The sequence below is a fragment of the Capsicum annuum genome, chromosome 1 (assembly GCF_002878395.1).
Source record: "Capsicum annuum cultivar UCD-10X-F1 chromosome 1, UCD10Xv1.1, whole genome shotgun sequence".
In the NCBI taxonomy this organism is placed as follows: Eukaryota; Viridiplantae; Streptophyta; class Magnoliopsida; order Solanales; family Solanaceae; genus Capsicum; species Capsicum annuum.
Genome location: NC_061111.1, coordinates 177,648,236 through 177,666,624, shown reverse-complemented (window position 1 = coordinate 177,666,624; position 18,389 = coordinate 177,648,236). Strand labels below are relative to the sequence as shown.

Genomic DNA, 18,389 nt, shown 5'->3' with positions numbered 1-18,389 from the left:
AAATATTGTACTCGTAAATCTTTTTCAATTACTTCTTAACTAAAAGAAAAGAGATGATTGATATTATGTTCCTTGGACTAGTACGACTATTTGACAAAGGTTGCTGGGTCTAATTACGTCTAAAATAGATTATGGAGTTCGGGGTTTGGTTTCACTCAATAATTTTGATCTAAATTTTATATTTATTATTAAAAATTATTGAATATGTTCAAATTGTTAATTTGGAATCTAGTAGCTTTAAAGAACTAGCATATTGAACCCATAAACTTCAAATTTTGAATCCGCCTATATTCTCAAATATGTATTGATAAGTGCGATGCCTTTTTAACTCTGTGACTAAAATATAAGTTCGTTAATAATCCGGAGAATGAAGGAAGAAAAATCAATTATTTTCTCATATTTAATATTTTCATGTTTGAAATTTATCTTAATCAAGTTAAGAGTTTCGAATGGATTTGAAAATTAATTGTTTTATAAATTGATACTTGATTCTGTGAATAATTCTCTTTCTGATGTTCCAGAAACATTAAAGAGTAGAGCAAGGAATTGGAAGGAGGATATTTAACCTCATTTCAGATATTGATCTAATTAGATTTTGATTTAGAAAATTTACATGTTTAGGATCCACGTGATCATTGATCACCATATTTTGGACTAATGAATCTATTACACCTCAATTATAAACTATACTTGAGATGAGTTATATAAATCACCTATATCCATATTACTCTATTTGGGTGCATCTTATGCAAAGTACCTAATACTAAACAACTGGTCTTTTAAAGCCAATTAAGGATTATCCAAACTAGAGATTTAAACAGTTACCCTTAAGCCAATTTTTGAATTAAGAGTTAGAAAACTTTTAAAAGGGTGAACGTATTAAGAGTAGATTTTTTATTTGACAACTGTGGGTTTAGGCTAGCTTTCACATATCTCGATAAATTCCACGAATACCTTCACCTCCCACCAGCAACATATACTAGGAAATTCTGTCCACCAAGGTTAGGACAAATGAAAAAAAATCATCTAGTGTTTTTATTTCTAGGAGAATTTGAACTTGAAACGTCATGATTCTCAACTCACTTCATTAAAGAGTAGAATTTTGATGACTCAATAAAATAGTAACTAGGTCCAACATAAAGAGAACATATATCTGCATCATGACTTCCCGTCACTATCTTTACATGTACTAGCAGTGTTATAATAAATGAAGGGAAACAAAATAATGCATACACCACCAGAAGGAAGAAAAAGAACTAATTAATAACCATAGTTGCTAAGTGCTCACTTGCCAAATCCCTCTTGAAGAACAAGAACTTGTCATCCTCTCAATTCTCTGTTTTACTTTCTTCTGTTTCCTACTATTCTTCCTTCTACTGCCTGATGCTTTCATGATGTCCACCTTAACTATATGGTGATCGGACGTGCCTTTTGATGAAACAACCGAGTATGATCCAGGTACAAATGCATAAGGCAGGCCTTGCGATCCCAAAATGTAATCAACTCGAGTTCCATATTTACATGTTCCTTGCACATCTGTGCCAAAATGACAAGAACATGATTGAGAAAGAACTTATATATTGGTTCCAACGAATACAGAGAAATATTTCATAGGAAATTTTGAGATAAAATATTCATACTTTGGCCTTTAGCAATGATAACAACCGACTCGCATTCCCCTGCAAACTCTTTTGCATCATTGTACTCTTTCCCTTTCAAGAAATTCATGACTTCAACTCTTGGAGTTGGCTTGCCTATCTCCTCATAATACTGCCATGATGAAATTGTGTGATCAAGAAATTGATAAAAGGATGTCATTAATCCAAGAAAGAATTGTACTTATAATTTTGGGATTTTTTACCTTTACAATATCATTCCATCTCTCTGATGAGTAATCTGAGGCTTCAAGAGAATTTATCCCTCCTGCTAAAATGTGAGGACTGTCATTTGATTGTATTATCGCATTAATTTGCTTCATTCTCCAATTCTCATCTAAATGATCAAGTTGAGTGCAACAAAAGTTCAACTCTCCCATCCGGGGTACATCAACCGTAGCCTTGAGCACATTCCTGCATCAAACCAAACAACAGTTATATAAAGCACCAAAATGGGAACCAGCCTTCATGTCAGGAGTAAGTATCAAGTTAAAAGCTTTTCCTCTTTCTTATAAACGACTAAATAAATAGAAGTGCTCCTATCTATAATAGTTTAAACATTTAGATAATGTAGCATACTATTCTACGAACATAGACATAGTCAATATAAGTTTTAACAGAATAAAGAGTTCAAAGGAAGGCACCTGAAATCATTATCGTCATAGATTTTCTGTATTCTCCATTTCTTAATAGGCCATTTGGACAAAATAGCATTACCAAATTCAGGAGCCCAACTTTCAGCAAACACATAGTTCATCCCAAGAGCACGAGCCAAATCAGATAAAGGTCTCATATCTTTCTCTTCCTCAGCCTTCACATCTTGTAAAGCCAATATATCAGCATCCACTTCTTTCAGCACATCAAGAATGGTCCTTGTTCCACTCAAGCAGCAGCCTCCATAATCATTAATCATCCAATTGGCCATTGCAGGGAAGCATATTGGAGACCTCACAGGGCCTAGGCTGTTGTTGGTTAAACTCGAAATCTTGGTGGAATCATCTTCCAAGTTTCCAAGTACCCTGTTCTGAGCTAATGAAATCTCATTCTCAGGAAGGTTGATTGAAACTTTTTGTTTTGGTTTTGCTCCATTTACTAAAATGGGATGAAGAGGGGAATGCTTCAATATGCTCTTGGGACGATTATTCTCAGACTTTACCTGGTTTTGAAATTTGAAACCATCATCATCATCATCATCATGAGCAAATATGACTGATTTTTCAGCCTTAGGCACAGCAGGTGCAAGGGAAAATAATGCAGCATTAAAGGTAGCTAGCCGAATATGCCTAGCCTGGCCATTTGGATGAGTCGTTGATGATTTGAAACTTAGTTTTTCTTTGAGCTGACCATGGTTTCCTTTTGAACTCAGCTTCCCAAACCTCCTGATCACCACCTTAGTCCTCGGACGCCGCCATATCAACCACCGCATCCTCGAGCAAAGCCGGTGAATTCTCCGGCTGAAGACATGAAACATGCAGGAAAACTGTTTTCTGCATGAAAGCTGCACTGGACCCTCTCTTGACTGCATCAAAGTTCTCTGCAACTGATTTATCATCAAGTTTAGCTAACCAGATGGAATTTAATGAGTTTGAGGTTAGTTCAATTTCTTAAACTAAGCCTTGATTAAAGGTATGAAAGTGATACTAGGATTGATTTCATGAATGTGCATTTTGTATACCACATCTATACTACTCATTGAAAAGGATATTGTGTCTTACTGGTGAACGTCTGAGGAGGGCAAGTTAAAAGTAGATAAAGAGACAAAAGCACATCCCAACTGCTCCAAGAAACGAGGTGGGGTTTGGATATTTGACATTTGTGGCATAATGAGGTTGAGCTTCTTGTCTGTGACAACAAAACAATACCTAACTCATACCTGTGAACAACGACTTTCTTCCTATTGGAAACTTGAACAACTGTAAAGAAAAACAAATCCAAAGTTTTTCTATTCTTGATTAATGTATTATAATGTATATATGACCTTCCATCTATTTGAGCTTTCCCACATTAGTCAATGAAAAGAAGTCTAAAACCGAGAAATGATCCAACAATGGAGCAGTTTATTAGTCGTGTAACACATAGTTTAATATGTTTTTAAATTGGAGCTACACATAAAAAGTATAGAGTTAAGGTGCCACATGACACACGCAACAGCTAGTCAAACTTTTGGAAGATAAAGATGGAATAGCCTAAGATATTTATATCCTTCTGCAACACTTTATAATTTCTACCATGTCATTTTCACTCTCTACAGGATATTAATCAATTCTCTTCTGGCAATGCAAAATGCAACTCATGAACATGGACCATTTATATTAAAGCCTTCCAGTGTTTTGATGCTATCAAAAGTTCTACTTTCGGCATTCCGGTCTACAAGATAGGGGTGGAGGTCAGCCAATCAAGCCTCAATTTCTAACCATTACCTAACACTTTTGACAATAATTGCGAGTACACTGGGAAAACAAAAAAAGATAGGATAGAGCCTATGTACAACTTCAATCATTTGCTGAGTAACATTATACAAGCAATCATTTTGCTAGTCTGAAAATATATTATATTGAAGAAATGACCATCTTAAGACCGAGCTCAAATGTAGGAAGAACATGATTGATCCTTGATAAACAATGGCACATGCCATGTCGGATCTAGTTTTATGTAGTATTAGCAATTTAATATCTCAAACAGAAGATTGAACATGCTAAACATGAAATCCCTCATTGAACTTGCAAATACAAAGTTCATGTGAAACTGCTGCTCTATGGTGGCTGGTTAGCGAGATTACTCAGGGTTCCTAGTTCCAACTTTTCCACAGTTTATCCCCCACAATAATTAAAACCCCCCTTTGGCAGTTGACTTGCTCTGTGTCTATCAAAGTAAATCAGCACAACTTTGAGGATGAGGCTGAAGGACGTATAATTTCGTAGTTTTCTCTTTTCCCCGGCACTAATCATCAAACAAAGTATTTAAAAGATTTGAAGGCGATTCCTCCTTTCCAGTATCTTCAAAGAACCCATTTGAAAGACTTTCCCTCTTCAGTCTTCGCTCCTCAGCAACAGATTCAGATGTTTCCATACAGTAATTTTTCTTTGACTGTTTAAAAGGCCTTTCAGCCACAATAAACTTATTCCCTTCACGTGCTCTCTCAGAGAATCCAGCCCAAACTGAGAAGATTTACATTTTTAATTTCAGTTCACAATATAGCTAAAACTAGATGGTCATATAAAGTATCATATATACAAGTAGGATACAACAAATATAAAACTAGAGTAGATATACCAAATGATCATATTAAAACCAGACATTAAAATGGTGTTAAATTTAGCTCTCAGCAGCAGCAGTCGGCAACTTCAGTTTCTATACAGCTACACATGGTACAGTCATCTTTGTAGCCATTGCATTTTCGAGATTGCACTGATCTAACATCAAACGATCGCCAGCAGGACATTCACAAACCATACAGGATGGCAGAGTTGATTGACACTCGATTGAGAGTTTAAAGCTTACAGCTAAGTTCCAGTGTTCTCTCAGAGAAAAAGCATATACTCAACTGTACTGCTTTGAAAAATGAAAAGAAGATTTGTTTCTCATTTTCTCATTTTCCACAGCTGGACAACTATTCAAGCATCAAAGTACGAGTGCTGAAGCATACAAGAGCCACAGTTTCCTCAAAAATATTTTTTTTATATTCACTAGAAGAGACTAGAGCAAAGAAGCTATTAGTTTTGACATTGAAGAAGCTAGGTATATTTTTAAAAAGTTAGCCTCTCAAATTACTGATCTATTTACGTAAGAAAGTTGGGAGATATAGCCTCTCACTGATCAAGCAAACCAGCTAACTATTTGATAAGAATCGGGTTACGTTGATAAACAAGAAAAATAATGCGGAAGCAAAAACCCTAAGATTAAAGACAAGAAATTAAAGATACATGAAATTTGAGAATAAATCCCTAATTTCGAGATGAAGTGCTAAGAACCCTAATTGATCTTAGAATTCAAAATTAGTGGATTAAGACTAATTGTGATACTAATAAAGTCAATTCAAGAACTTAGATCCAAAGGTGATCTAGACCCCTATTTTGAAGAAATTAAAGACAACAATTAGTATAAGACTAATCACCTTCTTTAATTAACTTTAATAAAAACCAAAGATATCAAGTTAAGAATTAATCTTACCTTCTAAAGAATCGTTCTCCACACACAAAGGTGTAAATAAGAGAAACTCTCAATTAATAATAATGTTGCCTGATTGAAAATAACAAAATTCATCCCTATATATATAGTGAAAAAACCTATCCCAAATAGCATGAGATTCGAATTCTACTTTTATGGAAATAAATAAATCTAGGGAACTTTAAACTAGGAAACTTTAAAATTAGGAAACTTTAAAATAGGAAAATTTAATCTAGGAAACTGTTAAAGATCGAGAAGAAAGTCCCACATTGGTGGTTAATGAGATGGGTGATCTCTTTATAAGGCTTGGGCAATCCTCCTCCTCATGAGTTAGCTTTTGAGGTTGAGTTAGGTCCAAGGTCCATTTCTTTATCATGGTATCAGAGCCAAGCCCACCCAGTTCATTGTTTCCAATGTTGGGCCCCCAACTTATATTGTCCACACTTCAGATGTCGCTAGCTTTTGAGGTTGAGTTAGGCCCAAGGTCCATTTCTTTATCATGGTATTAGAGTCAGGCCCACTCAGTTCATTGTTTCCAATGTTGAGCCCCCTATCTTATATTGTCCACGCTCCAGATGTCCAGCTCTGGGCGTGCGGGGGGTGTTGGAGTCCTACATCGGTGGGTTAAAGGGTCCTTGATCTCCTTATAAGACTTGGACAATCCTCCTCCTCATGAGCTAGCTTTTAGGGTGTGAGTTAGGCCCAAGACCAATTTTAACATGGTATCAGAGCCAGGCTCATCCCAAATCTTTGTTCACCGATGTTGAGCCCCATATTATATTGTCCACACTCCAATTAACGAGGCTTGGGCGTGCGGCAGAGTGTTAAGTATCCCATATAAAAAAAGGGATGAGTAATTGGTCTCCTTATATGGTCTTGGGCAATCTTCCCCTCATGAGCTAGCTTTTAAGGTTGGGTTAGGCCTAGGGCTACTTATCGGTTGGATAATTATGCTTAATGGTTCGACTTATTGATTATTGATTTTTAAATTTACTAATCCGCTAGCCACCCAATAAGATAACAGTTGGTTCGGTATCGGATTAGCAATTAACGGACGGTTATCGGATGGTGTAACAAATAAATTTAAGAGAGAATGAAATATCGAGCGATTATTGATAGTTCCTCCGTTTCTTCACCGACTAAGTTGTTTGTTTACTATGATTGATATATTTATTGATCTTTTAAGCTTCTTGAGTTTTGTTCGTGTAGTTATTTAATAGGTTAAAACATCGAATCAAATAAGAATTTTCTTCTAAACCTATAATGTATGTAGAAACATTTTTAATTACTGGATTGACAGAAAAAAAATTAAAACTTTAATATTATTTGAATTTTTATGTTTTATGTAATCTGCTTCTGTGCTTTACTATGTGTTTGTGTGGTATCTCGTGCCTTGAGCCGGGGGTCTATCGGAAACAGCCTTTCTACTTCTTCAGAGGTAGAGGTATGGACTGCGTACATCTTACCCCCCAGACCCCACTAGGTGAGAATACACTGGGTTTGTTGTTGTTGTTGTTGAATTTTTATGATTTATATCAAACTTTGTGAAGGACACATTTGGGTTGTTTCATTCTTATTGCGGTTCATTGTGTTGTCAAGAATAATTTATGTTTTGGTTTAAGAATTAATTTCAGATTTTCTTTATATTTTAGGGAGTCTGACTACACTTTATGGTTAGATGTCACAAAAAGTGGCATGTTATTTTCTAAACTAAGAAGTGAATAGTATAATAAATGAAATTTTATATGTCGGATTGGCAAAAAATACTTATATATCTAAGGGTAAAAATATAATTTTAATAATTCTTAATGGGTTAACGGTTTACCCAATAAGAAAATTGAGTAATCCGTCCCCGCGCCAATAAGCCATTAATTATAAAATTTTGATCCGTTCTCCAACCATTAATCCGATAATCCATTACCAATTAGCCAATAAATTAGTTGGGTTAACAGTTACGGTTCGGTTTTGAACCGCCCTAGTTAGCCCAAGGTCCATTTTTTTATCAAACTTTTAAACTAGGAAAGTAATATAAAAAATAAATCACTAACTAAATAAGGAAAAGTTCCCAAATTTAATCAAAACTCATATGGCCCAATCTTCTTCCGTTTGGACTTGGACTTGAATCGTGAAATATGTATAGCACTTAGCCCATGCCTCTCCATAATTCTTGGGCTCGTTCTTGGGTTTTTCTTCCATTATAGGTATCTTCTTGATTCACATTGAAGCCCGTCAATTTTAATGCAAGTGGGCTAGACTGGATGCTATCGCTATTCCACTTTTTTTTTTTTTTGTTGAATCTTACCAAAAGAATCATTTTCCTAATTAGAGTGCAAGTAAAAGTGCTTATCACACTAGCAGGCTCTACCTTCCTTTGGCTGCAAAATCCTCAAGATTATTTGAAGCCAAAACAGTTTGTTGGCAACACCGTGGTGCTGGTTAACCAACTAATCGAAGGAAAACTTTTTGGCTCTTCTGCTGTTCAGCAATCACATATATGACCTAGGGGAGTTCACCATTTGGTATGGTTTTGAAAGATTTTGGTTCTAAAAATGTTATACTAATACCACACCAAATTTGTATTAATACCAAGGAAATGCAAATGGCAAAACACACTAAAAATGTAAATGGCAAAGCAGCAACACTTCTACCACATGAAAACAAAAGCTAGAAATCTTGATGATTTCGGTATGAATGGAAAAGGTAAGAGCAATATCTTGTCATGTGAAGGAAATTCAATACAACAGAACAAATAAGCTGAGCATGAAGGAAATTCAACATCACAGAACAAGTAAGCCGAGCATAACTAAACTACAAGGAACGATAGTCTATAGGTAAGGACTCTCCACTTCCAACTGTGAGGTAGGGGGTTCAAGTCACCAAGGGAGAGCAAACTGAGAAATGACACTGATGGCTCCTAGATAGAGGAGTTTTGTGGTGGGCTTACCATATATTTATATGTAAGAAATAGAATGAGAACAGCAAGCTGGTCCAGGCACCACGTGATCCAAAAAAAAAAAAAAGAGAGAGAGAACTAAAACCTGATTTAGTTTTCCTTATTTCTCAAGAAGTATTAACAAAAGGTAAAGTACTGAATACAGGAATATGTCATGAAAAAAAGATTTGGTCCTACTTTTAGAACAGTAGAGAAATAAAGCTACCATTACTAGGTATGCCACACAAAATGTTTCTGTCCAGTAAGCAGCATGGAAAAAGTCACCAAAAACAGAATAGAACAAATGAGATAAAAGGAGTAGTGATTACCAATAGAAGACTAGAAGTTACCTCCAAATTGATGTAGAACAATGGAAGCAGCGACAGTCACATTCAATGAAGCGGTACCACAGCCATATTGTGGAATATATACAAAGAAATCACATATCTCACACTCTTTTGCAGAAAGTCCAGAACCCTACAACACCAATTTATTCATATTATGGTCAATAGGCCAATTGTTATCCTACCCTAATATTTGTTTTCAGAACAGATGACATTCACAAACCATCCAGAAATCAGTAATACTTCCCACCCATATTAAAGAGCAAGTGCTAGTATAGTTCTTATAGGAAGATATTTTGGTTGAGGCAAGAGCATAATTGTGACGAAAATGTAAATGTGAGTCACATTTAGCATCAAAAAACCACACCTCAATCCCAAACTAGATGGACGGGCTATATGAATCCTCACTAACCATTCCACTCTATGCAGTTTCATTTCTAACACACTAATTTTTTCTTATAAATCAAATTGAGATTAATGCCTCTAATCCGATTTATTGTAATTGTAATAACAGATAAATCCTAATTCCCAACTAGCCAATACAACAACAACAACATACCCAATGAAATCACACAAGTGGGATCTGGGGAGGGTAGAATATACGCGGATCTTACCATTACCTCGTGGAAGTTTTCCAATTAGTTAGTATGTATCTAATATGGATCATTTGCTTTTATTGTGTATTTTTTTATTAAAATGTTACTAACATTTCAAAACTTATAACAAAAAGAAACCGAAACATACTATTCCCTCTATCCCAATTTACGTGTCTTAGTTTTCTTTTTAGTCTTTCCCAAAGAGTGTCCATTTCTATATTTAGTAAGTTTTCCAATTTAAGATCACTAGATTTAAAAATCTCATTTTATTTCATAAACTTCATGCCCAATCAAACTAAAACACTTAAATTAGTATGGAGGAAGTATGACTGTAACCTCATTGCCGAGCAGGAAAGCAGTACTTCTCTTAAAAGGATGCTCATTTACTGCAACCGCATTTTCTGTAATTTCAACTCCACATATATCACAATCTCTTTCCTGTTCAGTAAAATTCATAAATGATCAGCCTCCTCTAGCACTCTGTATATAACGAGTTCAACACTTACAAAGGTACAGAAAAACACTTCCTTAAGAGTACCTTGAGGAAGGTTTTAGCATCGGCAAGGGAGTGGAAGTGGCGGAAACGGACGTGAGAAGTGGAACCGTGGCTACCAAAGGCGTTGAAATCTCGACGGCCGACGAGTATCATCTCCGAAACGCCGAATGCCGTCGCGCTACGAGCTAAGGTGCCGACGTTGTGTCTCTTTGCTATGTTATGTACCAGCACGAAACTCTCTACTTTCTTCTCATTTTCCATATCTGAGCTGAGCTGGGCTGGCTGCTGCCTGACGCCGTCGTTGCTCGGTTGAATGACAAGTCTTATGACGGCGGTTTTGACCGGGAAGTGAAATGGGTTGATGGGGGAATCCTAGCCCAGTATATGTGTAGAATAAACTAATTTTATTAAATCACATTAAGCATCCCAAATTATCAAGTAGTAACGTTTTACCCTTACATTCTTCCAACTCTGTAAAATTTTAAGTTGGTTTGACAGAGTGTAGAAGAATAATATAAAATATAATATATTAATAATATTTGTATTAATAATAATTTTAATTTTTTTATATAGTATTTGATTCGATATATTAAAATAAATATGAATTATATAATTTAATTTAATTTTTCTTTTTATATAATACCCTTAATATATATGTTGGAATAGATGCAAAAATTTTTTTTGAGGATAATAAGGTTTTTAAGTATGTTAATGCATTCATTAGATCCATTGCATTACTAATGAATTTTGAGCTATTAGTAATATACACTTCAATACACAATAGAGTGTATAATTAAAAACATTAGTTATACCTAAGATAAAAAGATATACCAAATATAGTATTACTAATATACGTTAAATTTATGCATGCATTATAATTTCAATATACTCTACCAAACGATCCTAAAAATTTTAATTTAATTACAAGTTCTAATGGCGCTTTTGGTATACTAGAAGCAAGAGAGTACGGATTCAATTTATGTTATTTTTTTAGTCTCATTTTATATAATATATATGAAATTTGGGTTGTCAATTAATTTTTTTTTTTTTTATGATTGTAAATGGTATATAGTAATCTTTCTGTATTTTTTGGGCTTTCGTTCTCTCTCGAAGCACGATTGCTAACATACGCCATCCATAAGAAGGAGAGCATGAATTTCATCGGAGAACGCTCGAATTGAAAGTCAAGCCCAAGCATAAACCTCCAAGCAATTGGAGTTAAAGGGAAGGAAACATGACGGTACCAATTTGGCTCCCGACATAGTTGAGCAAGGGAAAATCAATAAAATTGAAGCTCGTAGCTCATCGAAAGTCAGGGAAATGCTAGCCATCACTTGCCGAGAAATTGGTCGCAGTTCAAACTAATGAAACCACGACACACTAGAAATTGGAAGAAGCGATTCAGTCTATGAGGTCGTTGCTCTCATTGGCGGATGAGGTGGAGGCAACTCAAGAATCGAATAAAAAGTGTCGATTTGGGATAATTTTGACCTAACAAAAATTGTGAAGACAATATTCAAGCTTGAATTTGTTGCTCCTACGAAGCAAGGAGAATCGGAGCTACGTGAGATTAAAGTTGATGATATCAGTATGAAAATTGATTATTGCAAGCATATTGTAGTCTGCTATGTATTGGGGGCTCACCCGCTCTCTCCATCTTACATATAACACCTCTGGGGAAAATATAGCATTAATAAAGTCTGAATGTTGAAAATAGCATAATACTGGTGTAGGCTGACTCTGGAAGGGGAAGGATGAGGTCCTACAAGGTGGAATTTACCACTTTGACAACAAACCCTTAATTGTTAAAGCTTGGCATCCCGATATAAAATTCATACGTGAGGAATTGTATACGATTCCCATTTGGATGAAGTTGTCAAGACTAGAATTCAAGAATCAAAAATCCTAAAGGGCTTAGTAAAATTTGGAGTTTGATTGGAAAACCAATGATGGTTGATCACAATATCAAAAAGAAGTTGGGTTTGAGTTTTGTTAGACTTTCGATTGAAGTGGAAATGAGAACACAACTGCAAGATAAAATATTTTTCAAGAATGAACCAGGAGAGTTGGTTGTGCAAAAAGTTCAATATGATTGGAAACCACATTATGCACCTTTTGTAAACAATATGGACATGATAAAGGCCAATGCAGAAAGAAGAACCCCCTACTAATAAGTAAAAGCAAGGGGGCATGAAAGCAAGCTAAAGTAAAGGATATAGGGGATCAAAAGAATGACGAGGGATACCAACAAGTGAGGGAAATCAGTTGCATATACTGGGTTCACTCAGAGCATCAGTGATGAAGTAAGAAGCAGTGGTATAACAAATGATAGAGCCCAATTAGAAAGGGATAGTCCAGAGATAAATCACATAGCCCAATTAGAAAGGGATGCAGACTCAATGGGGATTAGTAGAAGTGACACAAATTCTTTTTCAGGTGCTAGTCTCAACAGATTCAAATGCTCAAATGCTAAAAGAAAGAGGTGGAAATGAGGAAGGTACTGAGACCCCTAAGGTGAATCGATAACTTACTGTGTTGGAATGTTCGGGACTGGAATACCCTTAACAACCAAAAGGAGGTCAAGCTCTTTTGTGGAAGAGAGAATGTTGGATTGATAGGTCTAGTGAAAACCAAAATAAAAGAAAATAATATAACTAGAGTAGCTAATACTCTGTTTTGTGGCTGGGATTACTTAACCAATCATGCAGACTACTATAGTGGTATTGTTTGGATTATATGGAGACATGATTACTTTACAGGTTAGTACTTGTGCCCAAGTTGTAACCTATAAAGTGAAGAATCATAAGTTGAGTTTAGAATACTTATTATATGCTTTTAATTCGGGGGGGGGGGGGGGAAGATAACTATAGTGATAGACATGATTACTTTCAGGTGCAACAGATTAGTACTTGTGCCCAAGCTGTCACCTACATAGTGAAGAATCACGAAGAATCATAAGTTGAGTTTAGAATATTTATTGACTATTGTATATGCTTTTAATTCAGGGAAGGAAAGAAAAGAGTTATGGCAGTGCCGGATTTAAGGTGAAGCCTGTCAAGCAAAGGCTTTAGGCCTCCATTTTTCTTTAGCAATTGTAGGTTTAACTTTTTTTTTTTTGAAAATATTGAGTATTTTTGAATATTTTCTTCGTCTCAAATTAATGTGGTTAGCTCAAAAAAATTATCTTCACTTTAGGAATTCAAGAATAAAGCTGACAATTGTTTCCAATTGTACCATTAATATTAAAAAGGACTTATTTTTATACTGCTCAATCCTAAAAAAAAAATCTAATAAATATGGATAACTTAGTAGCTTAATGAACGCGATATAATTAAAACAATAGTTAAGTGGCACGAAGGGAGTAGAACGGTAAGAAATATTTCAATCAGATAATAAGATTTTATTATTTTTCAAATGCATATATTTCTTATAGAGTTACTGCAGCAATTGCCTAAGCTAGACAAAAGTTTTTAAAATTTGAAATTGATAAAATCTTACTTGAGGTCAAGACCTCAACAAGGTCTTGAGAGGAATTGAATGGATTAGGTATTCTTACAATTAAAATGAAATTATTGAAAGAAATTGATTAGAAAATAAATTTATTCAATTCTTTGCATCACAAAAAGCTATGAAACTAGACTTCAAACAAAACATATATACTATATGATTTTTTTCTTTAAAACAAAATTAAGGCCTCATTATAAAGTTTCGCTTTAGGTCACCAATTATAGTAAGTTTAAAACAAAACTAAGGCCTCATTTTGAAGTTTCGCTTTAGGCCACCAATTATAGTAAGTTGTCGTTGGATTATGGAGGTACCTAGAACTGTGAAGATAGGGAATCATCTTCACTGGATCCTTATGGGTGATTTCAACTCAAATTTACACTCACAGGACAAAATTGGAGGGAACCCACTGACTAGGGCTAAAGTAATGGATTTTCAAGTTTGCGTGGAGAAATGTGAGTTGCTTGAGTTACCTAGGCAGCACAACAAGTATACATGAAATGAAAAAGGTGACACAAGGATATTCTCAAAGATTGATAGGATTTTGTAAACACGGAATTGATAGTCAAGATGCCAACTAACAGTGCCCACTTTCTTCCTTAGGGAATAAGTGATTACTATCTAGTAAAAATCTCTTCATTAAATGTTGTAGATAGAGTCAACTTTCACTAGTTCTGTAATGTATGGACTAGTCATCCACTTTTCTTGGATATGGTAAAGAAAGTGTGGGATTAACAAGTAGTAGGTATCGCGTCCCATTTTTTTTTTTTTGGGAAAAAGAAGAATTCAACGTGACAACTCTTTTTAGGATGGTTTAAGAGTGACAACTCTCTCGGTCGTTTGTGAAATTTTACTTGTTTTTTTTACTTCATTTTTATCTCTACTTGTAGTTGTATACGTGATTCATGACTTACGGTGATGAGTAGTATCGATTTTTGAGTTGAGAAAGTTAAACCCGATAATGGTCAGCTTTTGATTGAGACGACCTCGAATTAGTATCGTAAGTATTTTCAATAAGCCCGAAATATACTTTTAGGTCAATGTACATATTTAGTTTTTTTTTTGAGGTTCCAAATAAATTTCGATAATTTATTAGAAGTTTCGAGAATTTTATATAATTAGTGATTTGGTGGATCAATATTACAATTTACTTACTTATGTGGCCAATATAAGAATGATTTAAAGTGGGTAGGATTTACCATATACACTAACAATAAAATCATAAAGTCAAGAGGAGAAGCGCATCCTGCGGTTTCCCATTGTTCTTGCGTCGTATAGATCAACTATTCAGGTTAGGTGTTATTATGTAAAACAGTATGCATGCGTCAAATATATATATAGTAATACTGTAACATGTTTGGTGTTTGTTGGATAAGGTAAAAAGGTCGCCTTAGTAATCAAACTAGTTGTGCGTTTATGGTGCAAGGTTTGATGTTAATTGAAAAAAAATCAATAATGGGATAATGATAACAAATATTAGATAAAGAATTTTGTTTCCATTGAAGCTATGAAAATCGTGTCTAACAGTAGCATTATGGAGAATCTTGTTTATACTATAATTTGAACTACGTAAAGCATTTTGGTTTTGTCTTTATTAAGAGATTGATTTTGTCCTCATTAAGAAATTGTCTTGGAAAAATAAAATATAATAATGTGAGTTTTAAGTTAGGCCAAGAAACAACTATGTAATTCTTGATTTGGGCTAAGAAGCAGTTGTACGCAAGTCTTAATTTCTTGATTATGCTTGCATAATTAGGTACGTTAATGGCCAACTATGATTTACTTTGGTCTTAAGGACGTTAAGGATGGTTGATGACTAGCTTAAATTGATGGTGTTTAAGACGTGTGAATTAATCAGGACGTAATAGGTGAATTAGGCGTTTGGACAGCCACTGTTTTGATGGTTCACTTCAATTCTGAAGTGAACCCTAATTAAATTAAAAATAATCATAATAGTAGGGTTTTTATTAGATTCGTATTCTTATAGGGATTATATATTTGAACAGATTGTGAACATTCCAAAATTTTGAGAAAGGACAAGGTACTTGTGGACTAGTGACATTCAGATTCCTTAGTTGAGGTAGGTTACGATTTAATTGGAGTTTAGACTCGATTTAATTATGTGTGCTTCTAAATTGGATACTTGATGATTGGTATTTGGACATGCTTGAAGTTGTTGATGTTTGGATTGTTGATGCGTGTAAATGATTATTGAAAATTTACTTGATGAAATTGTCTTATGACTTTAAGTGTACTTGTAAACTTGGTATATTGTATTGTATGTTGTGAGGTTGTGTAAATTTGATATTGATAATATATGTGTATATTGGATCGGGTACCATGCCGATACGAATATGTATATGTTGGATCGGGTGCCACGCCGGTACGGATATGTATATGTTGGATCGGGTACCACGCCGGTACGGATATGTATATGTTGGATCGGGTACCACGCCGGTACGGATATGTATATGTTGGATTGGGTACCACGTCGGTACGGTACATGAACATAGATTGTTTCCTGCAAGTCATGACTATTTGGGCAAAAATAAGTCCCATAGCACGTGTGTACATATTTGTGTTGATTCTATGGATGTTTACCATATGGTTGATACTCTTGATGGTTATGTGACTTATTTGTGAGCACTATTTGACTTTTTGTTATTGTATTGTTGGTTTATTGAATATTTGATTTATGATGATGCTTGTCTACTTGTTATTTGATTTATGTTGGGTACATGCTATTAAATTGAGTTGACTTATGATACCTTCTAGTACATAGTGATTTGTACTGATACTACCTTGTACTCTTCTTTTGTTCAGTGCAGAAAGTGTTCTAGAGGCTCAGACATAACCTCATCTCTAGAGTTTGATAGCGGATCTTGATCCAAGGGTGAGCACTCCGTCTCCAGGCTACCATGCGTCATCTTATTTGTTCTTGTCCATCTTTCTGGCAATGAAATATTCATTATTTACTTTATTTTTGGATATCTCTTTAGACATGATATTTGTTAGCAGTTTTTGTACAATGACTTTCGAGTTTTGGGGATTTTAGTAAGTAGTTTGTTTGACTTCCGCATTAAAAATGAGTAGTCCTGGATTATTGTTATTATGTTTATTTTATAATAATACCATCTTAATATTGATTAAGTGATTGGGTAATGGTTTAGTTTAGATGGTTTTCCCACAGGAAGATTAGTGTGGATACCACTTATGGCCATTTGGGTCGTGACAAAGTTGGTATCAGAGCCCTAGGTTCGTCGATCTCATCGTACAAGAACATGTCTAGTAGAGTCTTGAGGAATGGTATGGAGACGTCTGTACTTTTCTTTGAGAGGCTATAGGACACTAGGAAAATTCAAATTCTTCTTTCTTACATGCTATTACTTGTTTCAATTGGTATCTTGCAATTCCAATTGGTATCTGACTTCTTTCATTCTTATTTTTGAAGATTGGTATAGTTAAGAGATATAGTGTAGAACTGGTTACCTTTCAGTTTTAAGGGGATGCCAAGATGTGGTGAGGCTATAAAGCAAGAGGGTTATGCCAAGGCAGTAGAAAAGAATGCCCTTGAGTAGGTAGTTTCATTGGTTCTTATTCTAGGGGTCTAAGTATGTTATGAGTGCGGTGGAGTGACTCACATTAGGTGGTTTGTCCTAATTCGAGGCATTATGGTTAGTTTGGCTAGCAGCAGGCTCCTGGAGCTCTAGTTGTAACAGGTAGGGGTGGTAATCAACCTCATGGAGGTGGTTCTTAGATTGATATAAATGATGCTCAGATTGGTGGTGGGGCCTATATCTATGCTTTTCCAGGTAGGCCCAAGGTAGAGGCAGACGTTGTCATTACGGGTACTATTCTTGTTTGTGATCGGATGACCATTGTATTATTTGATTTTGGTTCTTTATTTTCATATGTGTCTGCCAATTTTGTTGTGGGTTTGGACATGATGTGTGATTTAATTGACTTTTCAATTCACGTGTCTACCCTTATTAGTGATTCTGTTGTTGTTGATAAGATTTATCGTTCCTATTCTGTTATGTTTATGAGTATCAAACTTGGGCAGATTTTGTGATTCTAGACATAGTATATTTTGATATAATTTTGGATATGAGTTGGTTGTCTCTATATCATGCTATACTAGACAGTCATGCTAAGATAGTGTAACACCCCGTATTCAAGTACGTGTATTGGCGTATTCAAGTACGTGTATTGGTCTTATTTATATGAAATTACTTTTTTTTTATTTTATTTATACCGGAATTTGCCAGTCGATGGTTCCATGCGAAGGTTATTGAATAAGCTTTCCAACGATATAAAGATTTCCAAAAACGGATAGGTTTCGGATATAATCGAGCACGTTTGAAACTATAAAACGGTTTCCTGCACACAAACTACTGAGGCCAGTCGAATTTTTGGGTCAACTTCAAACAATCATAACTCCCTTAATATAATGAACTGGGAGAGCTGCGACCTATGTAAAGAAAGATCTTTGAGTCTTCTTTCCAATGAAATTGGTTTCATCCAAATCCAACGTCAAAGTAAGGAGTTATACTCGTTTTACTTCAGCCTATCAAAACAGATTTTTAGGGTCAACTGCAAATGATCATAACTCCTTGTACAGGATGAACTGGGTGGCCTACTTTATATTAAATGAAAGCCCTTTGAATTATCCTTCCAACGATACCAATTTCACCC

At 35.1% G+C, this 18,389-nt stretch overlaps 2 protein-coding genes across 3 annotated transcripts; both read right to left on the bottom strand.

Moving 5' to 3' along the window:
* Positions 1-1,013: 1,013 nt before the first annotated feature.
* On the bottom strand, positions 1,014-3,962 carry LOC107841991. Of its 2 annotated transcripts, XM_047399153.1 has the most exons (5): positions 3,371-3,962; positions 2,300-3,195; positions 1,862-2,069; positions 1,641-1,770; positions 1,014-1,536 (listed from the first exon to the last, which is right to left on the bottom strand). In XM_047399153.1, exons 2-5 carry the CDS (start codon positions 3,178-3,180, stop codon positions 1,277-1,279), a joined length of 1,479 nt encoding a protein of 492 aa, XP_047255109.1. In that variant the 5' UTR covers positions 3,181-3,195; positions 3,371-3,962; the 3' UTR covers positions 1,014-1,276. The 2 variants fall into 2 exon arrangements, with proteins under 2 accessions (XP_047255109.1, XP_016541299.2); XM_016685813.2 differs by having other exon boundaries at positions 2,300-3,962.
* Positions 3,963-4,106: 144 nt separating this feature from the next.
* On the bottom strand, positions 4,107-13,007 carry LOC107841979 (putative TrmH family tRNA/rRNA methyltransferase). The gene is made up of 4 exons (XM_047399160.1): positions 10,233-13,007; positions 10,031-10,132; positions 9,105-9,231; positions 4,107-4,813 (listed from the first exon to the last, which is right to left on the bottom strand). The coding sequence occupies exons 1-4, from the start codon at positions 10,449-10,451 to the stop codon at positions 4,596-4,598; spliced, it is 666 nt and encodes a 221-aa protein (XP_047255116.1). The 5' UTR covers positions 10,452-13,007; the 3' UTR covers positions 4,107-4,595.
* Between the last annotated feature and the right edge of the window lie 5,382 nt (positions 13,008-18,389).